The sequence below is a fragment of the Aquarana catesbeiana genome, linkage group LG13, assembly GCF_042186555.1.
Source record: "Aquarana catesbeiana isolate 2022-GZ linkage group LG13, ASM4218655v1, whole genome shotgun sequence".
Lineage (NCBI taxonomy): Eukaryota > Metazoa > Chordata > Amphibia > Anura > Ranidae > Aquarana > Aquarana catesbeiana.
In genome coordinates this window covers 163,491,305-163,518,399 of record NC_133336.1, presented here as the reverse complement: position 1 = coordinate 163,518,399, position 27,095 = coordinate 163,491,305, and the positions used below count along the sequence as shown (strand labels likewise).

General features: G+C 43.3%; 1 protein-coding gene across 1 annotated transcript in view; it reads right to left on the bottom strand.

The window, feature by feature from the left end:
- Window positions 1-27,095, bottom strand: part of LOC141116563 (uncharacterized) — a 111,466-nt gene that overhangs the window by 44,491 nt on the left and 39,880 nt on the right. Inside the window, exons 5-7 of the mRNA XM_073608960.1 lie at window positions 25,213-26,944; window positions 5,176-5,230; window positions 683-744 (exon numbers count right to left, since the gene is read on the bottom strand). Coding sequence (XP_073465061.1) covers window positions 683-744; window positions 5,176-5,230; window positions 25,213-26,944 — 1,849 coding nt within the window. The remainder of the gene's footprint in view (window positions 1-682; window positions 745-5,175; window positions 5,231-25,212; window positions 26,945-27,095) is intronic.

Here is a 27,095-nt window from a genome sequence, read left to right as displayed (position 1 = left end):
ATAATAAATGTAAAGATATAAAATTAATACAAATTGAACATTATATATTACTTTATTTTAATATATATATATATATATATATATATATATATATATATATATATATATATATATATATATATTTTTTTTTTTTATGTATTACAGAACATAGATAAAAAATATAAAAATACTACATATAAAATTTTACAAAATTATATATTTTTAAATATTTCTTATATAATATTTTACATATTATGTTATATTTTATGTATTACATAACAAATGTGTATGTTACATGACTGTCATTTTTCTTACTTGTTTATCCCCTCATCACCCCGAGCTGAAATAAATTCTCAGCAGAACACTATTATGAACCCTGCAATCCCATGGAAGGTGTATTATACAAGTTCTATATGTGACAATGAGGCTCTTCCAGGCTGTACATTGTAATTGTAGAAGACGATGCGGGGGTGGGGGGGGATAATAAGAGCTCAGAGCCCCCCACCCCGGGGAGAGCAGAGAAATCATCCCGAGAAACAGATTCCAGACTCTGGCAGTACATGACTACATCTACACACAGGAGTGAAGTGTACATTACTATAGAAGGGGAGGTGAGAGCGGCAGACTCGCTGACACTGCTCTACACGGACTACAAACATGTCTACACTGAGAGTGAATGAACAGAGCGCTCCTCTCACCATACCTGAGAGCCACTAGAAAACGTCGAATCTGCTTCCTGGGATCCGACAGCTCTCCCAGTCCAGTCTATACCGGAAGTGACGTACAGGGAAGGCTCGGTGTAAATCTCTGCTCAGCCAATCACATCCCTGGATGGAGAACTAGGCAATTCCAGGGTTGGAGAATGACCCTAGGGATGGACAGTTTCCATGGCAACTGTTCTCTTCTTCCTGAAAAAACACTGCTCAGTACATGGAGAGCTGTGTGGGCCGGGCGAGGATTATTGATTTTCTTCATGGAATGGAGGCTGAACTGAGCAATCCAGAAAACTGCCTTCTATACACATTATATTCTGTGCAGATCATAGGAAGTGCCCACTTAGCTTCATGTTCATTTCATACACTCACATTTAGGTGGGATTCATGCCACTGTGCTCATTGCGTGCCAACGCCAAGTAAACACGCATTTTTTTTTAGAATAAAACAAATGCATTTTAACACATTGCATTTTTTTGTTTTTGTTTTTTGCAGCAGCAAAATTATTTTTATTTTCGTAACGCGTAGCACAGCAGATTATGGAATGTTGTACACCGCTGTGGTGCTTTTATCCTTTTTACCAACACCTCTATAATCCTTAGTCAGCCATCAAATAAAAGCAGTCCAATGATTGTGCAGCCACTCGATCGCTTCCACACACCCCTGCAAGTGCTGGTTCCATGCGCAACCCCCACCATGTTTCCCATGCTCCGCATACCCATTGGGAGATCCGGATCCGGCATGGCAGGTGCCTCCAGGTAGAGGGGAGGGAGATTAACGACAGTCCATTCGCTAATCTCCCCTTCCCGCTACTGACCCAGAAGAACTTCCCTTCTGGGTCCTGGTGTCACTTTCCCCAGTCAGTCTAGCTGGATAAGAAAAAGCTAATGTAGTGCTCTCTGTGCTTAATTTGAGGGCAGGTGAGACATCAGGAGTCTTTTAAACCCCTGATGTCTCTAAAGAGAACATTGTGTAAATCCTTTCTAAAAATGGGCATTGTAAATAGCTATTTAGAGCTGTCTGTCTTCAGGCCGGTCATGTGACTCACGACCGCTTTACAGCTCCGAGACAGGACTTCTGCGTGAGGAGCGGAGCGGCCACGTGATCTTCCCGGCTGACGTCAGAGGGAGATCATGGTCCCTCCTGCAGTAGCCATGTATCGGAGCTGAAAAGCGGACGCGAGTCACGTGACCAGCCTGAAGACAGCTCTAAATAGCCATTTACACTGCTCATTTTTGGAAAGGATTTACACAGTGTTGTATGCCAGCCTCTAATAGAGCTGCTGGCAGTTAAAATAAAAAAAAAATAAAAAAAGGCTTAACAAACACTTTAAGATGTTTCTACAACTTGATTGGCGTCCAACTGTGGTAAATTCAGTTGATCGGACATGATATGAAAAGGCACACACCTGTCTATATAAAAGGTCCCACAGTTAATGGTGCATGTCAGAGCACAAACCAAGCCATGAAGTCCAAGGAATTTGTCTGTAAACCACAGAGACAGGATTGTATGGAGGCACAGATCTGGGGGAGGGCACAGAAAAATTTCTGCAGTATTGAAGGTCCCAATGAGCACAATGGCCTCCATCATCCGTAAATGGAAGAAATTTGCAACCACCAGGACTTTTCCTAGAGCGAGCCGCCCGGCCAAACTGAGCGATCTGGGGAGAAGGGCCTTTGTCGGGGAGGTGACCAAGAACCCAATGGTTACTCTGACACAGCTCCAGCGTTTTTCTGTGGAGAGAGGAGAACTTTCCAGAAGAACAAACATCTCTGCAGCACTCCACCAATCAGGCCTATATGGTATAGTGGCCAGACGGAACCCACTCCTCAGTAAAAGGCACATGACAGCCCACCTGGAGTTTGCCAAAAGGCACCTGAAGAACTCTCAGACTATAAGAAACAAAAGTGCTAGAGTGAAAGCAATCACTCTAGCACCAGAGCTCACAGTTAACTCTAAACAAAGGTTTTTAAAGTGTTGCCTATTTTTAGGTACCATCGTTTTTTACAATATCACAAGTGCACGCAATTTTAAGAATTGACATGCTTGTTATCTATTTACTCAATGCATTCTAATCTTTTATATTTCACACAAAAAATTAGGTATTATATCTTGTGTGTGTTTGCACTAAAATTGATTTTATCATATCTTTTTTTCCTGAAAATATGCGTTTAATAAACAGTTGTGCAAAAAAAAAAAAAAAAAAAAAAAGGAAACAGTTGTGCAACATAAAAAAATTTGAAAACTATCTTTTTATTCCAATGTTCTGGGGATTTTAGGTAACCGTATGGCCAAAAACTAACGTTTTTTATGTGTGCAAAAAATGAAAAAATGGCTCTAGTGCTGAAGTGGTTAATACCAACTGCAGTTTGGTGTAAAGAGATAGATAGATATTTGGTAGATATTTGTCTTAGGCTCGGCTCACACTAGTGTGGGCCATGCGTTTCTGGTTGCAGTATTGCATCGATTCCCACACCAGCAACCACCCACAGCCAAATTGCACTGCTCTTTTGCAAGAGTGTGGGGGTGCCATTCATTCTGAATGGCACTGCCATGCATCTCAGCCTGCAGCGCAATCGAAGGAGCGGGAACCACAGAGAAAGTTCATGGTCAAAAAGACCTTGCTATTTCCCTGCAGCCGCGTTTTTAAAAAGGTTAATGGCTAATGAACCTTTTTTGTGCATTTCACATGGCCCAGCAGCCCACTCAAATGAATGGGTTGCTGTGCCCGAACAAACACGGGACGCACGGCCCGCACTAGTGTGAACCGAGCCTAATAAAGATGACTTCTACATACAGCTCCTATAATCTAAAGATTCTCATTTGAACCAATTCAACAGCCCACAGGCTTAGCCTTCTAAAAATAAATAAATAAATAAATGATGAACACATGTATTATCGCTTCCAAAATCTCTTTAGAATGAAAGAAATGCCCAGCTATTTGCACACATAGGCCACCTACAAGGACTCTTGGCTATGCCTTTTTTAAAGTCTGCAGAGCGCTCATTAGCTTTTCTTCAAGTCTTATGTAAAAAGAGGAGGAATGACATTGTCCATGCTGAATTTATACCTACCAATAAATCCACTAGCCTCAGTAGGCAGCACATATCCCCAAACCTAGGGTCAAATCATATAGGCATGATACAAATCAGCTTGTGAAAGGGAAGAGTATTCTATCTTTTCCAAGACTGGAGTGCATTGGGTTTTCAAATAGGTTAAAATAATAAAGAAAAATGGTTCACAATTTAACTTTGAAGTGTACACGTTCTCTCATATTATTAGATAAATATTATAATATATATATATATATATATATATATATATATATATATATATATATATATATATATATATATATATATATATATATACACATACCCTGTTTCCCCGAAAATAAGACCTAGCGTGATTGTCAGTGATGGCTGCAATATAAGCCCTAGTTAAAGTCCTTGTAGGTCTTATTTTCAGGGTAGGGCTTATTTTCGGGGAAACAGGGTAGGGCTTATTTGGGGGGTAGGGCTTATATTGCAGCCATCACTGACAATCACGCTAGGTCTTATTTTCGGGGAAACAGGATAGATAGATATATTATATATATATATATACACACACACACACACACACACACACACAAAAATATATAAAATAGCAACAAAAATAAAAGCAAATGAAAAAATTAATATATCATATACTATTGTGGCACAAGTCATATTGTAATTGAATGTGATTATAAATTACCTTTTTATGCAAATGTGCCTCTTTACCCCAATACCAGACATCCCCATCCCTTGTGTAAGGGTGTCGTGTGTTGCACACTCTTTTTGGTTCTATTCAAAAGGGGAATAGGTTACAACTTGCATTCTCCCTCTGCCCCCTGGTCACAGGTATTATTTAGAATGGAAATAATCAAACTTTCTGAACATATTCATCACACTTTGTATGATACTATGAATATCTTTAATAAGAAATGGGATAATTGGCATATGCTTGTATTGTAATACATTCAAGGTACTCTCTACTATGCCCTTATTGATTTTTGTTCTGTGAACGTAATCTATTGTTTTTGAGTTTGTTTTATTAATGTCCAGCCTATACAGTGGGGCAAAAAAGTATTTAGTCAGCCACCAATTGTGCAAGTTCTCCCTCTTAAAAAGATGAGAGAGGCCTGTAATTGTCATCATAGGTATACCTCAACTATGAGAGACAAATGTGGAAACAAATCCAGACAATCACATGGTCTGATTTTGGAAAGAATTTATTTGCAAATTATGATGGAAAATAAGTATTTTGTCAATATCAAAAGTTCATTTCAATACTTTGTTATATATCCTTTGTTGGCAATGACAGAGGTCAAATATCTTTTTAAGTGGGAGAACTTGCACAATTGGTGACTGACTAAATACTTTTTTGCCCCACTGTACATTTGATTGATGTCCATCCAAGTTGCAAACCAAGGCTCAGTCTCCTTTGCTTTTTTCCATACCAGCGTCAAATGAGTAGTATGTAATCGGTTTTCAAGTGTACTGACATACTTGCTGCTGTTTCATGTACATGATATACAGTCTTATATCTGTTTGTACCCCTATTGTATTTTGGTTGTATACAGACTATTCTAATAAAACTTAAACAAAAAAAAAAAAAAATACATTTCAAAGTGAACATGCTCTATTTCTTTGAGAAATCAAATCTATCGAGTATTACACACAGCATACAGAACAAAAGGAGTGCTACTTTACAGCTAGAGATAAGATTCCGGTTCAAGTCAGACATGTTCCAGGTGAACCCAGTTGACTTAACTTCCATCTCATATTCCACTCTTGATGTCAGAGCGATTTGTTCTTTTTTTTTTCTGCACACGTTAATATGCTTATTTTAGGCCCAAAGAGAGCTTGAAACTCCAAAATATTATACAGTATATTTTCTGAAAGCAGAAACCCTGTAGAATAAAACAGTGGCGGTTTTGTTTTTTGAATTCAAACAATAGGCTACTGTTTATCTAATCTATATTTTCAGAAAACATACACTCAAATTAATGTTAATACAAATACAATATAATCCCAATTTTTTTGGTAAAATATAAAAGATAAGCTTGTGACGATTAAAGAAAACAATGGATTGATATACTCTCAATCTCAACTCCTCAATCTAAGATTTTAATAATGACTTACTCTCTCCAACCTTTCTTCTTCACCAAACATGACACAGGGAGACCCCTCCCCCCTCCACTTGTTTGCCATAGCTATTGAGGCCCTTGCAATTGGATGGCTTCAATGATATAAACCTTGGAAGGAAAACTGAACATATAGAGCTGTACGCCAATTATTTAATACTGTTGATTCCATAATATGGGTCCTTGCCTAACCTCAGCCATTCACACCATAGAAGAATTTGGTGAAAACTCAAGTCTTAAAATTAGAAGGGAAAAATCAGTCCTTATGGCTCCATCCTTCCAGTTACCCACTGCTATGCAGTCTTCCTCCCTTTTGAGCATTGTGCTATTGCTTACAGTGCATCTGGAAAGTATTCACAGTCCTTCACTTTTTCCACATTTTATGTTAAAGCCTTATTCCAAAATGGATTAAATTCATTATTTTCCCCAACCCCATAATGACAACGTGAAAGAAGTTTGTTTGAAATCTTTGAAAATTTATATAAAAAAAAAAATAAATCACAAGTACATAATTATTCACAGGCTTTGCCATGACACTCAAAATTGAGCTCAGGTGCATCCTGTTCCCACTGATCATTTGAAAAGGCACACACCTGTCTATATAAAGGTCCTACTTTAACAGTGCATGTCAGAGCACAAGTCAAGCCATGAAATCCAAGGAATTGTCTGTAGACCTCAGAGACAGGACTGTATTGAGCCACAGATCTGGTGAAGGGTACAGAAGCATTTCTGCAGCATTGAAGGTACCAATGAAACAGTGACCGCCATCATCTGTAAATGGAAGAAGTTTGGAACCACCAGGACTCTTCCTAAAGTGGGCCGCCCGGCCAAACTGAGCGATCAGGGAGAAGGGCTTTAGTCAGGGAGGTGACCAAGAACTCGCTGGTCACTGACAGAGCGTTAGCATTTCTCTGTGGAGAGAGGAGAACCTAACAAAAGGCACATGACAGCCCACCTGGAGTTGGAACCTGAAGAACTCTGACTATGAGAAACAAAATTCTCTGGTCTGATGAAATAAAGATTGAACTCTTTGGCCTGAATGGCAAGCATCATGGTGGTGGCAGCATCATGCTATGGGGAGACTGGGAGACTAGTCAGGATCATGGGAAAGATGAATGAAGCAATGTACAGAGACATCCTTGATGAAAACCTACTCCAGAGCGCTCTGGACCTCAGACTGGGGCAAAGGTTCATCTTCCAACAGGACAACGACCCTAAGGACACAGCCTAGATAACAAAGGAGTGGCTATGGGACAATCTGTGAATGTCTTTGAGTGGCCCAGCCAGAGCCCAGATTTGAACCCAATTGAACATCTGTGGAGAGATCTGAAAATGGCTATGCACCAACGCTCCCCATCCAACCTAATAGAGCTTGAGAGGTCCTGCAAAGAAGAACAGGAGAAACTGCCCAAAAAATATGTGTGCCAAGCTTGTAGTATCATACTCAAAAATACTTGAGGCTGCAATTGGTGCCAAAGGTGCTTCAACAAAGTATTGAGCAAATGCTTATGTACATGTGATTTTTTTCGTTTTATTTTTTTAATAAATTTGCAAAGATTTCAAACAAACTATTGATAGTAGGCAATGAGTAGATCAATTTGCATACTAGCTTATTATGAAATACTTACCTTAGATCGAAGCTGTTACAGTGGCCTCACACACTGCTGTGACCAGCGACATGTCTCCCGGAGTTATTTCCAGGTTTGCAGCCTCTGGCCCTGCAATTGGCCAAAGTCACGATGACGTCACTACCGCTCATGTGTGTGGGAGCCGCCGGTCACGGCACGCTGCTGAAGAAACAGCACGAGCGAGCCGTTTCTTCAGTGCGCATGCGCCCATGACAGCGCAAGCGTATATGGTAAATATCTCCTAAACCGTGCAGGATTCAGAGATATTTACAGTACCTAGAGGTAAGCCTTATTATAGGCTTACCTCTAGGTACAAGTGGTGTAACAGGGTTTACAACCACTTTAATAACTTCCAGTTTCTACAAACTGGAAGTAATTATTTTAAAATTTGGTGCAGAAATAGAGCCACTTTGTAAAATTGTGCTATTAAGAATGCTCTTAAAGGGGTTGTAAACCCTCAAGGTTTTTCACCTTAATGCATAGAATGAAAGGTGAAAAACCTCCTGTGATGCAGCAGCCCCCTAGAGCCCCCCTTTTACTTACCTGAACCCGGTCTTTCCAGCGACGGGGACGAGCACAACAGCTCCAGCCGGTGTCTCAGGTTCTGAGTGGATAGATTGATAGCAGTGCAGCCATTGGCTCCTGCCAATCAAATCCAATGACGTGGGAGCCAGGGGGCAGGGCAGAGTCCTGAGGTCTGTGTCAATGCACGCAGCAGGAGATGGGAGTGCGCCCGCACGAGTGCCCCGAGGGAGAGCAGCTCTCCACCGGAGCACTCGAGAAGGAGGAGCCCAGAAGAGGAGGATCGGGGCCACTCTGTGCAAAACCAACTGCACAGAGGAGGCAAGTATGACAGGTTTGTTTTTTTTACAACCCAAACCTTTACATATCCTTTAATCTGCCACACATTTTGGTAATGCTACTGAAAATGGCAGCAGGACCTTTTAGAGGGTCATATTGCCAAAAAGGTGGAGCAAACGCTTTACTGAATCACCCAGTCTTCTGCCATTATTCGTGCAGATTCTTTTTAAATATTTTTGAAAGTACCCGCTTAATCTTATTTCTGGCTACTCAGAACCCACATTGCTGACTATGGAATGTGGCAGGATATCAGTCCAGAGTCTTCTCCTGTTTACAGGAGGCAGGGAACTTCTGAGTGTTTACATCACTGCCTGTATGAGGTGAAGTTCCAATTTGCTGTGCGGTGGCAGGGTCCTTTGAGGATCAAGAAGAGGAGCCTAAAGCCATGACCCCTGCACAAGGGGACTGTCTGGGACCAGCCGATGCTGGATTCACTACAATGCTGGATTAGCGGTTTCCTGCATGCAGAAAAGGCATCAGCAAAGGAACCTGGTCAGTGGACTTAACTTGGTTCACAATTTAAGAAAAAAACAAAACATACAGTGGGTTTGAGGCGGTGGGAGGGAGGCTAAGAGGGGGTTAAGATTGGCCTGGGAATGACCTGAAACAAACCAGGGATACCAAGATTTGGAAATACTACCCCCTTACCTCCACCTTTCTTTTCTCTGTGCTTTGAGAGTTATCATCACAGACCTAGGGCAGTGAAAATAATGCAGTCTGCTCCATAACTCCAGATAATGACTGAGAACAGATATCTTTTGAAATCACACCTGACATAAGAAAAACACTGTGGTTACCATGGTCTTCCTTCTAAAAACACTGCTCATCATGCAAGCCTGGATACCTACCACTCCGCCTCAGATTGCATCAGTGAAACAAATGCTTCAAGCCCCCTTTCTCATGGAAAAATTGGACACCATCACTCAAAACTTTTAGTTACATAGTTAGTAAGGTTGAATAAAGACACCAGTCCATCCAGTTCAACCTGAGTGAGTGTGGGTGTGTGTCTACAATTCTCCTTATCCCTGTACATTGTGTCTCATTAAGATGCTCATCTATTATATTATTATTTAATAAGGTACCCATATAGCGCCGTCAATTTACGCAGCGCTCCACACATACATTGCACACTCACATTGGTCCCTACTCTCAAGGAGCCCACAATCCAAGGTCCCCAACACACATTCATCTACTAGGGTCAATTTTGGACAGAAGCCAATTAACCAGCATATCTTTGGAGTATTAGAGGAAACCGGAGTACCCAGAGAAAACCCACGCAGGCACAGGGAGAACATGCAAACTCCAGGCAGGTAGTGTCGTGGTTGTGATTCGAACCAACGACCCTTCTTACTGCTAGGTGAGAGTGCTACCAACTACACCACTGTGCCCGTCTTTAAAGCGTTTCATTGGCAGATGGGGCAGGTACATGGAGCGCTCTTTTTCACCAGAAGAAATTTCTTTACACATGAAACCTTTCGGTTCTCGGACTGCTAGCTGCATGATGACCTCGCCAACACATTGGGTAAACGAAAGCCTCAAAACACACGGTACGACTGTCGGCAGGGGATTGTCTGTTGACAGACTGTTGTCCTAAAATCTTACTATTAGTACGCTCCTTTTGACAATTGTTGTCCAACTTTCGGCCAAGAAATGTTGGATGACAGGCTAGTAAATTTTTAGCGGACAACGGTTTGACATCAGATTTTTGTATGGTCAGTACACAAATCCGTCACACAAAAGTCGAAAGTACAAACACGCATGCTCGGAATCAATGCTCAAACAAACACAAAATTAGCAGAAGGGGCCCAAAGGGTGGAGCTCAAGAGCTGAAATTCCTCGTAGTACGTCACTGCGTTCGTGTTTGTTGCACGACAATTGTGTACCGTTAGTATGCAAGACAAGATCCTGGCACACGCCCTTTTGACAAAAATCAGACGCTCGGTTGGCCAACAATCGTACCGTGTGTACAAGGCTTTAGAATCAAAAAGATACTTCTGACCCTCAAACTCACCCTGACCTTCCCCCTTAGACATTCCAATTGCTCTATCTGATTTGTAACGGTCTTTTAATTAGAGATGTACATGTATATGCAACCTTTCCTTTATTTAGTCACTGTGTTCATATGCTTCCACACTTCAGGTTGTTTCTTTGGTGGATCCTGAGATTTATTACCTAAGCCTAACCAGATACTTTGTTCTCAGCTATTATATGATTAGCACTGTTTTCAAGTTTTGCTGTTCTGTCTTTTCAGTTCTATTGTTTTAGTGTCAGTTCACACCACATGCAGTCCAGTGCATTTTTTTTCTTCATCAAAAACACATAGAAAGTAGGTTATATGGTTTTCAATGGCATAGTTTACACCAGTGCTTGCAGTTCCAGAAATAAAAGTAGAACATGCTGCATTTTTCCTGCACTAGACTGTACTGGAACGCTATAAAAAGCATCAAAAACTCACAGGAATGCACCTAAACGCACCAAAAACGCACTGGAACACCCATGTTCCTATTTAAGGTTAAGGAAAAAAAAGGGGGAAAAATGCACTGGACTGCATCAAAAACGCACTAAAAACGCATAAAAAACTTGCATGCAAAAAAGCATCTGGGGCGCATCCGGACTGAGTTTCTATGGTGTGAAATGGCCCTTATTCTGTGAAGGCCATGTTATATGCCTTCAAAAACTCCTTCATATGGGTTTTGAATACATTTTTATTACACTTTTGTACTAAAATTTTAAAATCTCAATAAACATATTTTGAAAAAAAACAAAAAAACACACTGCTTGCCAGGCTGGGTCTGGTTCCTACAGCATGTAAATAAATACAGCGCTCACAAACATCATATAGAAAAGAAAAATATATGAAAAATAGAAAATAGCAAAGTCCATAAAAAGTGACTGAAGTGCTCAAATCCACTGTGAAGAAAGTGCAAAGTGCTTCAGAGATTTTCAGGTGTACAGCGACACCCCCTCATGTATCCCCACTCACCAGATCAAGACGACCCCCAGCTTTTCAGTCTAGGGGTCACTTCAGACTCAATAATGATATCCAGAGATGGCGGATTCAGTGTCAGGTCATCAAATCAAAAAGACTTCTTTAACATGATCATCAGCCGTAAAACAGGTACCCAAAATGAAAAAGATCTACTAATAGTGAAGTACAGCAAAAAAAGTTTTATTGCACATGGGGATGCATACTTACAAAAGGCAAGTTAAAAACAGGCATGAAATGGAGCTGGAAGTACAACAAATGCCATCCTACAGCAGGCCATACATTGGGCAATTTTCTCTCCTGGATTCCCCCATCAACACATTCAGTGCTGATGGGGGAATCCCTCCCATTGAGCTTTTGAATTCTGACAGCGGGAGGTTTCCCAGCAGTGAGAATTGCATTCTCACTGCTGGGAAACCTCCCGCTACGATCACTGCTGGCTGATATAGCTTCCGGTAGCGATCAAACAAAAATAACCCAACGGGCTTGTTGAACTGAAGTTGATCGAGAGGTCAACTTCAGTACAACCAGCCATCCCATACAATGAATCCGGAAAGTATTCACAGCACTTCACTTATTAGACATTCTGTTATGTTACAGCCATATTCCAAAATGGATTAAATTCATTATTTTCCTCAAAATTCTACAAACAATACCCCATAATGACAACGTGAAAGAAAGAGAAGTTTGTTTGAAATTTATTTAAAAATGTTTTTTTTTTTTTTTTAAATCACATGTACATAAGTATTCACAGTCTTTGCTCAATACTTTGTTGAAGCACCTTTGGCACCAATTACAGCCTCCAGTCTTTTTGAGTATGATGCTACAAGCTTGGCACACCTATTTTTGGCCATTCTTCTTTACAGAACCTCTCAAGCTCCATCAGGTTGGATGGGGAGCGTCAGTGCACAGCCATTTTCAGATCTCTCCACACATATGGACCAAGTCTGGGCCACTCAAGGACATTCACAGAGTTGTCCCGTAGCCACTACTTTGTTATCTAGGCTGTGTGCTTAGGGTCATTGTCCTGTTGGAAGATGAACCTTCGCCCCAGTCTGAGGTCCAGAGCACTCTGGAGCAGGTTTTCATCAAGAATGTCCCTGTACATTGCTGCATTCATCTTTCCCTTGATCCTGACTAGTCTCCCAGTTCCTGTGACTGAAAAACCCCACAGCAGGATGCTGCCACCACCATGCTTCATGGTAGGACGGTATTAAGCCAGGTGATGAGCGGTGCCTGGTTTCCTCTAGACCTGACACTTGCCATTCAGGCCAAAGATTTCAATCTTTGTTTCATCAGACCAGAGAATTTGGTTTCTCTTGGTCTGAGAGGCCTTCAGGTGCCAGGTGGGCGGTCATGTGTCTTTTACTGAGGAGCGGATTCCGTCCGGTCACTCTACTATCGAAGTGTAATTGGTGGAGTGCTGCAGACATGGTTGTTCTTCTGGAAGGTTCCCCTCTCTCCACAGAAAAATGCTGGAGCTCTGCCAGAGTTATCATTGGGTTCTTGGTCACCTCCCTGACCAAGGTCCTTTTCCCCTGATCGGTTAGTTTGGCTGGGCGGTCTGCTCTAGGAGTCCTGGTGGTTCCAAACTTCTTCCATTTATAGATGATGGAGGCCACTGTGCTCATTGGGACCTTCAATGCTGCAGAAATTTTTCAGTACCCTTCCACAGATCTGTGCCTCAATACAATCCTGTCGCTGAGGTCTACAGACTTGGCTTGGTTTGTGCTGTGAAATGCACCGCTAAGGCTGGGTTCACACTGGTGCGACACGACAGCTGTCCTACTTTGGATCCTACTTTGCCCTGCGACATGCGTCGGCATGCATCCGACTTGGAACCCCGCCAATGCCCGGCACTATGTTTGGTATGAATCTTGAGGGGGAACTCCGCGCCAAATTTTAAATTAAAAAAAAAAGGCAAGGGTTACCCTCCAGGGGCATACCAGGCCCTTGGGTCTGGTATGGACCTTAAGGGGAACCCCCTACGCTGAAAAAACGGCATGGGGGTCCCCCCAAATGCATACCAGACCCTTATCCGAGCACGCAGCCCAGCCAGTTAGGAATGGGGGTGGGGACGAGCGAGCGCGCCCTCCCCCCCTCCTGAACCGTACCAGGCCGCATGGCCTCAATCTGGGAGGTGGGTGCTTTGGGGCAGGGGGGCGCCCTGCGGCCCCCCCACCCCAAAGCACCTTGCCCCCATGTTGATGAGGACAAGGGCCTCTTCCTGACAACCCTGGCCGTTGGTTGTCGGGGTCTGCGGGCGGGGGGCTTATCGGAATTTGGGAGCCCCCTTTAATAAGAGGGCCCCCAGATCCCGGCCCCCCACCCTTTGTGAATGAGTATGGGGTACATCGTACCCCTACCCATTCACCTAGGGAAAAAAGTGTCAATGAAAAAACACAGTACACAGGTTTTTAAAGTAATTTATTAGGCAGCTCCGGGGTCTTCTTCCGACTCCGGTGTCTCCTCCCGGTGTCCTGATCTTCTGCCGGCTCCTCCGCTATCTTCTGCAGCTCTTTTGCTACTGGTGGCCCGGACTTCTGCCTTCTTGTCTTCTTCCCTCTTCTTCCGAAGTTGACACGACGCTCTCTCCAGCTGGAATGCTCTCTGAGCGCTCCGATGTGACTTATATAGGCGGTGACCCCGCCCCCTTATGCTGTCACAGTCCCTGGGCATGCTGGGACTGTGATGTTTTAGGGGGTGTGGTCACCGGGTGATGTTGACCATGCCCCCTTATGACGGCACAGTCCCAGCATGCCCCGGGACAGTGACCTCATAAGGGGGCGGAGTCACCGCCTATATAAGTCCACTGCGGAGCGCTCAGAGAGCATTCCAGCTGGAGAGAGCGTCGTGCCAACATCGGAAGAAGACAAGATGTCAGAAGTCCGGGCCACCGCTAGCAAAAGAGCTGCAGAAGATAGCGGAGAAGTCGGCAGAAGATCAGGACACCGGGAGGAGACGCCGGAGAGACCCCCGAAGTCGGAAGAAGACCCCAGAGCTGCCTAATAAATTACTTTAGAAACCTGTGTACTGTTTTTTCATTGACACTTTTTTCCCCTAGGTGAATGGGTAGGGGTACGATGTACCCCATACTCATTCACAAAGGGTGGGGGGCCGGGATCTGGGGGCCCCTTATTAAAGGGGGCTCCCGGATTCCGATAAGCCCCCCGCCTGCAGACGACAACCAATGGCCAGGGTTGTCGGGAAGAGGCCCTTGTCCTCATCAACATGGGGATAAGGTGCTTTGGGGGGGTCCGCAGGGCGCCCCCTGCCCCAAAGCACCCACACCCCCCATATTGAGGGTATGCGGCCTGGTACGGTTCAGGAGGGGGGGCGCTCGCTCGTCCCCACCCCCATTCCTGACCGGCCAGGCTATGTGCTCGGATAAGGGTCTGGTATGGATTTGGGGGGGACCCCCACGCCGTTTTCTCGGCATAGGGGGTTCCCCTTAAGATCCATACCAGACCCAAGGGCCTGGTATGCCCTTGGAGGGGGAACCCATGCCGTTTTTTTATTTAAAATTTGGCGCGGAGTTCCCCCTCAAGATCATCTGAACACAAGTCGCATGCCGAAGTCAGATCATGCAAGACGGCGATCCGACTTCACTGATAGTCAATGGGCTGAAGTAGGATCAAAGTCGGACCAAAGTAGTACAGGGAGCATTTCTAAAATCGGAACGACTTGTGTCGGACCAGTTAGGATGGCTCCCATAGGGAAACATTGAATTTCACAATGCGACATGCGAATGCGACATGAGCTCCCAATGTCGGAGCGTTTGTCGGATCAGTGTGAACCCAGCCTAAATGTGGGCCCTTATATAGACAGGTGTGTGCCTTTCCAAATCATGTCCAATCAACTGAATTTACCACAGGTGGACTCCAATCAAGTTGTAGAAACATCTCAAGGATGATCAGTGGAAACAGTATGCACCTGAGCTCAATTCTTAGTGTCATGGCAAAGGCTGTAAATACTTATGTACATGAAATTTTTTTTTTTTAACCAGTTGCCGACCGCCTCATGACGATATACGTCGGCAGAATGGCACGGCCAGGCAGAATCACATACCTATCGGACCCCCCCCGGTGCCCAAGGCGGTCAGCTTCTGGCCAGGAGCGAATAGACGTGAGGGGGAGGCCATCCATTCGTGGCCCCCCCTCGCGATCGCTCCCACCCAATGAGAATCTTCCTCTGCCTCTGTATAGTGAACAGCGGCAGAGGAAGTGATGTCATCGTTCCTTGGCTCGGTATTTTCCGTTCTGGCGCCGAGGAGAGAAGACATCCGGGTGAGTGTAAAACACACACACACAGTAGAACACGCCAGGTATACATTAACCCCCCCTGCCCGTTTTTTTTCTGATTACTGCATTGGTGTCAGTTTGTGACAGTTATTGTGGTAGGGCAGTTAGTGTTAGCCCCCTTTAGGTCTAGGGTACCCCCCTAATAAAGTTTTAACCCCTTGATCACCCCCCGTCGCCAGTGTCACTAAGCGATCATTTTTCTGATCGCTGTATTAGTGTCACTGGTGATGCTAGTTAGGGAGGTAAATATATAGGTTCGCCGTCAGTGTTTTATAGCGACAGGGACCCCCATATACTACCTAATGAATGTTTTAACCCCTTGATTGCCCCCTAGTTAACCCTTTCACCAGTGATCACCGTATAACTGTTACGGGTGACGCTGGTTAGTTCGTTAATTTTTTTTTATAGTGTCAGGGCACCCGCCGTTTATTACCGAATAAAGGTTTAGCCCCCCGATTGCCCGGCGGTGATATAAGTTAGGTTTTAAGGTAAGATAGGGTCTGGGTCGCCCCAGGCAGCGTCAGGTTAGCACCAGTACCGCTAACACCCACGCACGCACCATACACCCCCCTTAGTGGTACAGTATCTGAACGGATTAATATCTGATCCGATCAGATCTATACTAGCGTCCCCAGCAGTTTAGGGTTCCCAAAAACGCAGTGTTAGCGGGATCAGCCCAGATACCTGCTAGCACCTGCGTTTTGCCCCTCCGCCCGGCCCAGCCCACCCAAGTGCAGTATCGATCGATCACTGTCACTTACAAAACACTAAACGCATAACTGCAGCGTTCGCAGAGTCAGGCCTGATCCCTGCGATCGCTAACAGTTTTTTTGGTAGCGTTTTAGTGAACTGGCAAGCACCAGCGGCCTTGTACACCCCAGTCGTAGTCAAACCAGCACTGCAGTAACACTTGGTGACGTGGCGAGTCCCATAAGTGCAGTTCAAGCTGGTGAGGTGGCAAGCACAAGTAGTGTCCCGCTGCCTCCAAGAAGAAGACAAATACAGGCCTGTCGTGCCCATAATGCCCTTCCTGCTGCATTCGCCAATCCTAATTGGGAACCCACCGCTTCTGCAGCACCCGTACTTCCCCCATTCACATCCCCAACCAAATGCAGTCGGCTGCATGAGAGGCATTTTCTTTATGTCCTCCCGAGTACCCCTACCCAACGAACCCCCCTAAAGAAGATGTTGTGTCTGCAGCAAGCACAGATATAGGCGTGACACCCGCTATTATTGTCCCTCCTGTCCTGACAATCCTGGTCTTTGCATTGGTGAATGTTTTGAACGCTACCATACACTAGTTGAGTATTAGCGTAGGGTACAGCATCGAACAGACTATGCACACTTTCACAGGGTCTCCCAAGATGCCATCGCATTTTGAGAGACCCGAACCTGGAACCGGTTACAGTTACAAAAGTTACAGGTGATATATGCTGAAGCATGGGGGCAGCAGGGGCGGAGGAGCGATTTGCTCCTAACTTTTGGGGCGGATGCCCCCCTGTTTCGGCATATATAAATGGTGCCTGTATGCCCATCATTAGAAGTGGGTGGATGAAGGGAGGTATTCTAATGGTGGGCAATCTCTTTTTTTTTGTTCAGCCCACAGGCTGCATGAAAAAAAAAAAAAGACGATTACAATATATGCCCAACAAGGGCCAGCAACGTACTGGTATGTTGCTGGACTTTGAGTGGTTATACCAGAATGATGCCTGCAGGTTTAGGCATCATCTTGGTATCATTCTTTTCAACCAGTGGTCGGCTTTCATGTAAAAGCAATCCTAGCAGCTAATTAGCCTCTAGACTGCTTTTACAAGCAGTGGGAGGGAATGCCCCCCCCCCCCCCCACCGTCTTCCATGTTTTTCTCTGGCTCTCCTGTCCCAACAGGGAACCTGAGAATGCAGCCGGTGATTCAGCCAGCTGACCATAGAGCTGATCAGAGACCAGAGTGGCTCCAAACATCTCTATGGCCTAAGAAACCAGAAGCTACGAGCATTTCATGACTTAGATTTTGCCGGATGTAAACAGCGCCATTGGGAAATTGGGAAAGCATTTTATCACACCGATCTTGGTGTGGTCAGATGCTTTGATAACAATAAAAATGATAAAAAAAGAAAAAAAAAAAAATGAAAGGAACATTTTAAAAATAAGATAAAAAAGCAAAAAAATAATGGAAAAGCACCCCTGTCCCCCTCTGCTCTCGCGCAAAGGCGAACGCAAGCTTTGGTCTGCCGTCAAATGTAAACAGCACTTGCACCATGCATGTGAGGTATCACCGCGAAAGTCAGATCGAGGGCAGTAATTTTAGCAGTAGACCTCCTCTGTAAATCTAAAGTGGTAACCTGTAAAGGCTTTTAAAAATGTATTTAGTTTGTCGCCACTGCACGTTTGTGCGCAATTTTAAAGCATGTCATGTTTGGTATCCATGTACTCGGCCCAAGATCATTTTTTTTATTTCATCAAACATTTGGGCAATATAGTGTGTTTTAGTATATTAAAATTTTAAAAAGTGAGTTTTTCCCAAAAAAATGCGTTTGAAAAATCGTTGCGCAAATACTGTGTGAAAAAAAAAAAAAAAAATGAAACACCCACCTTTTTAATCTGTAGGGCATTTACTTTAAAAAAATATATAATGTTTGGGGGTTCAAAGTAATTTTCTTGCAAAAAAAAAATATTTTTTTCACGTAAACAAAAAGTGTCAGAAAGGGCTTTGTCTTCAAGTGGTTAGAAGAGTGGGTGATGTGTGACATAAGCTTCTAAATGTTGTGCATAAAATGCCAGGACAGTTCAAAACCCCCCCCAAATGGCGAAATCTAAGTCATGAAATGCACGTAGCTTCTGGTTTCTTAGGCCACAGAGATGTTTGGAGCCACTCTGGTCTCTGATCAGCTCTATGGTCAGCTGGCTGAATCACTGGCTGCATTCTCAGGTTCCTGTTGGGACAGGAGAGCCAGAGAAAAACATGGAAGATGGTGGGGGTGGGGGGGGCATTCCCTCCCACTGCTTGTAAAAGCAGTCTAGAGGCTAATTAGCCGCTAGGATTGCTTTTACATGAAAGCCGACCGCTGGCTGAAAAGAATGATACCAAGATGATACCTAAACCTGCAGGCATCATTTTGGAAAGTAGACACTCCAAGCTATTTGCTGAGAGGCATGTCGAGTCCATGGAATATTTTATATTGTGACACAAGTTGCGGGAAAAAGACAATTTTTTTTTTTTTTTTTTTTGCACAAAGTTGTCACTAAATGATATATTGCTTAAACATGCCATGGGAATATGTGAAATTACACCCCAAAATACATTCAGCTGCTTTTCCTGAGTACGGGGATACCACATGTGTGGGACTTTTTGGGAGCCTAGCCGCGTACGGGGCCCCGAAAACCAATCACCGCCTTCAGGATTTCTAAGGGCGTAAATTTTTGATTTCACTCCTCACTACCTATCACAGTTTTGAAGGCCATAAAATGCCCAGGTGGCACAAAACCCCCCAAAATGACCCTATTTTGGAAAGTAGACACCCCAAGCTATTTGCTGAGAGGTATAGTGAGTATTTTGCAGACCTCACTTTTTGTCACAAAGTTTTGAAAATTGAAAAAAGAAAAAATATATTTTCTTGTCTTTCTTCATTTTCAAAAACAAATGAGAGCTGCAAAATACTCACCATGCCTCTCAGCAAATAGCTTGGGGTGTCTACTTTCCAAAATGGGGTCATTTGGGGGGGGGGTTGTGCCACCTGGGCATTCCATGGCCTCCGAAACTGTGATAGGCAGTGAAGAGTGAAATCAAAAATTTACGTCCTTAGAAAGCCTGAAGGCGGTGATTGGTTTTCGGAGCCCCGTACGCGGCTAGGCTTCCAAAAAGTCCCACACATGTGGTATCCCCATACTCAGAAGCAGCTAAATGTATTTTGGGGTGCAATTCCACATATGCCCATTGCCTGTGTGAGCAATATATCATTTAGTGACAACTTTGTGCAAAAAAAAATAAAAATTTGTCACTTTCCCCCAACTTGTGTCAAAATATAAAATATTCCATGGACTCAACCTTCCCCCTCAGCAAATAGCTTGGAGTGTCAACTTTCCAAAATGGGGTCACTTGGGGGGGTTTGTGCCATCTGGGCATTTTATGGCCTTCAAAACTGTGATAGGTAGTGAGGAGTGAAATCAAAAATTTACGCCCTTAGAAATCCTGAAGGCGGTGATTGGTTTTCGGGGCCCCGTACGCGGCTAGGCTCCCAAAAAGTCCCACACATGTGGTATCCCCGTACTCAGGAAAAGCAGCTGAATGTATTTTGGGGTGCAATTCCACATATGCCCATGGCCTGTGTGAGCAATATATCATTTAGTGACAACTGTTTAAATTTTTTTGTTTTTTGTTTTTTTTTTGTCATTATTCAAATCACTTGGGACAAAAAAAAATAATATTCAATGGGCTCAACATGCCTCTCAGCAATTTTCTTGGGGAGTCTACTTTCCAAAATGGGGTCATTTGGGGGGGGGGGGGGGGGTGTTGTACTGCCCTGCCATTTTAGCACTTCAAGAAATGACATGGCAGTCATAAATTAAAGCCTGTGTAAATTCCAGAAAATGTACCCTAGTTTGTAGGCGTTATAACTTTTGCACAAACCAATAAATATACACTTATTGACATTTTTTTTTACCAAAGACATGTGGCCGAATACATTTTGGCCTAAACGAAAATCAATTATTCCGCGTTTAGGAAGAAAAAAGGAACTGCAGCCCCCCGACACAGAATATTTCCTTGGTGAAATTCAAACAAACGAGATCCTTTAATGGGGGAATTGGCGCTGCTCAAAAAGGTGTATAATAAATATTAAATAATATGTAATAAGTAAATAGATCGGTGGGGATCACCGTCTTCAGTGGTGGGGATAGAAAAACGTTATTGTTGTAAGCCACATGGAAAATGTCTACAGCATGACAGGAAACAGTAGAATGATCATCATTCTACTGTTTCCTGTCATGCTGTAGACATTTTCCATGTGGCTTACAACAATAACGTTTTTCTATCTATGAGTATCCTCCATTAAGCTGAACATTCGAAAGACTTTCATCGTCCGATTTCCTCAACATACTTCGGAGGAGGAGGAGGCGGCAGAGATCCCCACCACTGAAGACGACGATCCCCACCACTGAAGAGGGCGATCCCCACCACTGAAGACAGAATGTCCTGGAACATCGTACGACCACAGGCGAGACGCCACTGTTCCTAAACTCACGAGGGGGAGGAGCCAAGCACTGTGACGGAGCTGCACAGCATTCCGAGCAACAGTCCACCGAGCCCATAATCCTAACACTGGAGTCTATTAATCCGGATGCACAGAGTGCATAGCAGCAGCTTATCGTTGGGGATTACTAAGAGGACATCATTGGCACATTGGAAAAAACGGCACCCGAGCTGAGGATCATCGATTGTCAAGAAACACCATTGCTGGATCCTAGCCTACACGCCTATTACCCCTGCAGGGGTTAGGCGCTCTGGTGAGTGAGGGCACGATTGGGGGTGCAGCGGAAGACGGGGAGCACTTGCTACATCATTACATCAAGAATTTTCCTATTGGACTTATACATTACAGTTTTTCTTAGACCTTATTGATTTTCTTTCAGGACACTGATTTCTATTATCACTTTTTACACTTAGTATTTTTATATCACTATTTTTGTGTTTTTGTTACTTCTTCGCAGTGGTTTAATGTGGTTTTAGACGACAGATTTTTTACAATATGTCATTTGGTGTTTTTTATCACCGTTAGTTAACTCTATTTTTTTGCGCATTGTATTCCACCGATACATTTCAGATCATATATTTTCTAGCACTTTGCACTTTACAGTATAGTATAATATTTTGGTACATTCTCACCTAGAGTTTTTATCGCTTCACGTATTCTTTTATTCATTTATTTTTTTATACATTTTTTGGCCTAAACGTATGACTAAAATTGAGTTTATTGGATTTTTTTATAACAAAAAGTAGAAAATATCATTTTTTTTCAAATTTTAGGTCTTTTTCCGTTTATAGCGCAAAAAATAAACGGCAGAGGTGATAAAATACCATCAAAAGAAAGCTCTATTTGTGGGAAAGAAAAGGACGCAAATTTCGTTTGGGTACAGCATTGCATGACTGCGCAATTAGCAGTTAAAGCGACGCAGTGCCAAATTGTAAAAAGTGCTCTGGTCAGGAAGGGGGTAAATCCTACCGGGGCTGAAGTGGTTAATAAATTTGCAAGGATTTCAAACAAACTTCTTTCACATTTTCATTACATTTTCATTATGGGGTATTGTTTGTAGAATTTTGAGGAAAATAATGAATTTAATGCATTTTGGAATAAGGCTGTAACACAACAAAATGTGGAAAAGCGCTGTGAATACTTTCTGGATGCACTGTAGATGGATTGAAATTCAGCTGGGTCAGCAGAAACTGTCTATGGCCAGCTTGAATTTCACGCTGACTCAAAGCATGCCACAAATGAAACCCAAACAAAAGTCAAACTTGCAGGCGCTATGGCGTTAAAAATAGCGCCTGCAAACCACCCTAAAACAGCTGCTCCATTCTCTCCAGTGTGAAAGCCCGAGGGCTTCCACATTGGAGCGTTGCGCTGGCAGGGCGTCAGAAAAAGTCCTGCCAGCAGCTTCTTTGGAGCGGTGAACTCACCGCTCCTTCCCATTGAAATCAATGGGGCAGCGCTGTCATACCGCCGGCAAAACGCCGTGGCGGCGTTTTGCGGGCAGATTTAACCCCTTTTCAGCCGCTATCGGGGGTTAAAACCACCCTGCTAGCAGCAGAATAGCGCCGCTAAAACTAGGTTAAAAATAGTGCCGCTTTACCGCTGACGCCCGGGCGCCGGCAGTGTGAAAGGGGTCTAAATAATACATTAATGTGGTTAAGGAAGCATTTGCTTTTCTGCAGGTATTTTTGATGGGAAATATTTTAAATCGGGTTTGTGACACTGTGGAGCTCTCTAGATGTGGATAACAAGATATATCTATTAGGCCTCATGCACACTGGACATTAAAATAACGTTATAAAAACGCCAGTAGCTTTGCAGTGAGTTTTTCAACGTTTTTGAAAATTTTTGCAATAGCGTTTATCACTGTTTTTCCACGTTAGCGTTTTTGTTATTTAAAATTTTTTTTTTTTCCTAATGGATCAAAAACTTTACAAGACGCTGATGAGCCGCGTTTATCAGCGTTTGACGTTAGAGTGTCTTTACAGCTGAAAAAACTCCTTTCAGAACCCACTAGTTTTGGGGTTTTTGTTAAAGTCAAAAACTGCATAGACACATAGGATAACATGATGGGGAAGTAAAAAAAACAAACAAACAAACAAAAAAAAAAAAAAAAAAAAAAAAAAAACACAACACGTCTGAAGCCAAAAATCTGCTGTAAAAACATCCAGTGTGCACGAGGCCTTAAAGTGTTTGTTAACCCAAAAGAATAGAAAAATAGAAATTCAGATCCTGGTCAATTAACCACTTGCCGCCCGCCCACTGTCAAATGACGGCGGGGCGGTGCGGCTCTCGTTCTGGGTGGACTTAATATGTGGGCGCCCAAAACAGCCGCTCTTGCAAGCCCCCAGGGTGCGTGCAGCACGGCGTTCGCAGCCGCGCCGTGTTGCTAGGACACGGCGAGACCCTGATCTCTGTAAAGAGCCGTGGCTCTTTAATCATGTGATCGGCTGTGTCCAATCACAGCCGGTCACATGTAAACACGGAGATGCTGGTAATCGGCTCTCATGGCCACACACTGACAGAGTGAGAGGAGAGCCGATCAGCGGCATCTCCTCACAGAGGACATCTAGGCATGTAATCAGGGCACTGATAATCAGTGCCCTGATTACAATAAAGCGCCTACAGTGCCAGTAGAGAGTGCCCACCAGTGCCAGCAGTGAGTACCCACCAGTGCCAGCAATCAGTACTCAGTGATGCCAGTCAGTGCTGGCTATCACTGCTGCCCATCAATACCCATCACTTCTGCCCATCAATGCCATCCACCAGTGCCCATAAGTGCGGCATATTCGTGCCTCATCAGGGCCCATCAGTGAAGAATAAAAATTACTTAGTTTCTGTCAGTAAACTTAGTAAATAAGAAAAACTTTTTTTTTCCTTCAAAAATTTTCATTTTTTTTTTTATTTTTTAGGAAAAGATAAAAAACCCAGAAGCGATTAAATACCACCAAAAGAAAGCTCTATTTGTGTGAAGAGAATGATAAAAAAATTTCACATTACACAGTGTAGCATGACCGCTGAAAAATGGCCTGGGCAGGAAGGGGGTGCAATTGCCCAGTATTGAAGTAGTTAAAGCAGATTAAACAGCACAGTGCTTGTGCTGTGTAATCTTCCCCCCCTCTAAACTGTGAAAAAAACTTCCTGTATCCCCTCTCTACTGACCACGAAAAATCATGGCTGCTGAGCCCTAACCACCACGGTCAGAGTGTGTCCCTCCATCATACGCAGCTGTCCTCTCTGCTCCCCTCCTCCTTGCCTGTCAGCTCCCTCTCTGTGTCTCTGTCCCGCCGCTATTATTAAAAATAAACCTACAATGGTCACTGCCAGCCCCTCTATTAGAGCCTGGCATACCACACTATGCAAGTCATTTCTAAAAAAAGAGCATTGTAAATACCTATTTAAAGCCATCTTCAGGCCGGTCATGTGACTCGCGGCCGCTTTAAAGCTCTGATACATGGCTTCTGCACAAGGCCAAGTGATCTCCCTGGTTGACGTCAGAGGGAGATCTTGGCCACTCCTGCAGAAGCCATGTATCGGAGCTGTAAAGCGGCCGCGAGTCACGTGACCGGCCTGAAGATGGCTTTAAATAGGTATTTACAACACTTGTTTTTAGAAATTACTTGCATAGTGTGGTATGCCAGGCTCCAATAGTGGGGCTGGCAGTATTTTATAAATTTGACTTAACACTTTAAGCACTTTCAGTCTTGGTGCAACATATATTGCTACTTCCGACAAATGTCTTAGGTGAGCATCTTTAATGTGAGTTGCCCCTTCAATTTTGTTTTTTGTATATAGGCCAGTGCGTAAAAAGTTTGAAGCCAAGTTATTGGTATGATAGGCAACCTGCATTTTTAAGAAGGGACTCCGTAATGGCTTACTACATATTTCTAATATGACACATTTACATTAGTTCACATCTACATCACATATCAGGACAGCAGGGTGGTTAGGGCAGAAGAAACACTGAACAGTTGCACCTTTTTTGGCTTTTGTTTGATATTGACAACCTTGTGATTAAGGAAAAAAAAAAAAAAAAAAAAAAAACACAAAAAAAAAACCTAAAAATAACACGTTAATGATTAATAATTTAAGAAATACTGTCTGTATTCTGAAACCTTCTCATGTACATGATATCACTTTTAATGCAGTAATGAACCTCATTGTTTTTCTGTATAGTCTCAATAAGGCCTTTGTTGTAGGGCCTAGAGGGAATGCAGTCTTGTTTTTGTTTTGTTTTTTCCCATTGATTAATTTTTTGCTGTATAATAGAAAGATAAATAAATACGAGGTAATGAAAAGTAGACTTTAGAGAACAGTTTAATGCAAGGACTACTCATAAGCATGAAGTTTTCTTTGGTGTTTTAGAAGCTGAGGTCTCTGGGAAAAAGTCCGTGGACATTTAGGACAGCTGTAGGGCCGCTCACCAGTGTGCTTGCGTTTATGTAAAACAAGATGGGTGCTATGCTTGAAAGCCATCCCACACTCCCCACAATGGTAAGGACGTTCTCCTGTATGAGTTCTCTGGTGAGTGATAAGGTGGGAGCTGGTGGTAAAGCCCTTCCCGCATTCTATGCAAGCATATGGTTTTATGCCTGTATGAATTCTCTGGTGTGTGATGAGATGGGAACTCTGAGTAAAGCTTTTCCCGCAGTCTCCACATACATAGGGCTTCTCTCCAGTGTGAGTTCTCTGGTGCACAATAAGGTAGGTACTTATGCTGAAGGTCCTGCCACATTCGGAACATGCAAATGGCTTAAATCCAGTGTGAATTCTCTGATGTTTGAGTAACGATGAAGATTCAGTAAAGCCCTTACCACAGTAAGAACAGACACAGGGTCTCTGCACAGCATGAGATCGCTCATGTCTCTTGAGGTTACAACGCTGAGTGAAACACTTATCACACTTTGAACAAACAAAGATGGAAATGCCAGTATGGATCATCTGATGTTTCACTAGCGTTGGTTTTTGACTAAAGCTTTTACCACATTCACTACAACTGTAACGACCACACTTTGGTTGGATGTCATCATAGCTTGACCCCCTTTGCAAGCTCTTGTGAGGTTTAAGTTCTCTTACTTCATCTTCGTCATCATAAAACCCGGTGTACTCCACAGCACCTCTGTCTCTGAAGTTGTACTGACGTTTGGGGGGTAGACCACCATTTTTATCAGAGGATGTTTTTGTACTGTTTTTTAGATCTCCTTTAAAGTGCATTTCTTCTACCTTCAATTTTTTAGGTGTTAACAGAGGTGTATTCACCCCTTTTGTTTTCAATCTGGGGGCACTTACAATTTTGTCATAGCCCGACTTCCTCTGTAAGCTCTTGTGAGGTTTACGTTCTCTTACATCATCTTCATAAAACACGGTATACTCCACTGCAGCTCGATCTCGGAAGTTGTACTGACGTTTGGGAAACAGACCTCCATTATTATCAGAGTATTGTTTTGTACTGTTTGCTAGGTCTTCTGTGAAATGTCCTTTTTCCCCTGTCAATATTTCAGGTGTTAAAAAAGGTGTATGTAGCACTTCTGTGTTGAATTTGGGGACATCTACAATTTTGTCACAGCTTGACTTCCTCTGCAGTCTCTTGCAAGGTTTAAGTTCTGTCACTTTATTTTCATAAGAGGTGCACTGCACTGCAGCTTTGTCTCGGCATTTGTGCTGACGTTTGGAGGGCAAACTCCAATTTTCATTAGAGGATGTTTTTGTACTGTTTTTTAGATTACCTGTAAAGTGTATTTCTTCTACCTTCATTTTTTTAGGTGTATTCACCCCTTTTGTTTTGAATCTGGGAGCACTTACAATTTTGTCATAGTCTGACTTCCTCTGTAAGCTCTGGTGAGGTTTATGTTCTCTCACTGAGTCTTCATAAAACACGGTGTACTCCACTGCAGTTCGGTCTCGGAAGTTGTACTGACGTCTGGGGGGTAGACTCCCATTTTCATTAGAGGAATATTTTGTACTGTTTTTTAGATCACCCGTTAAATGGATATCTATCACTGTCATTTTTTCAGATGTTAAAAGAGATGTGTGTGGTTCTTCTGTCTTGAATTTGGGGGTACCTAGAAAAGACATACACAGTGAGTACTTGGCCAACCAAAAATTGTTGTAGTAGTAAACTTTTTAATCAGAGTATAGCAATTAAACTCCTGCGATATTGATCTGGTCAGTTAAGTAGAATAGGGGGTTGTTAATCAGTTTCAGCTGCTTTGG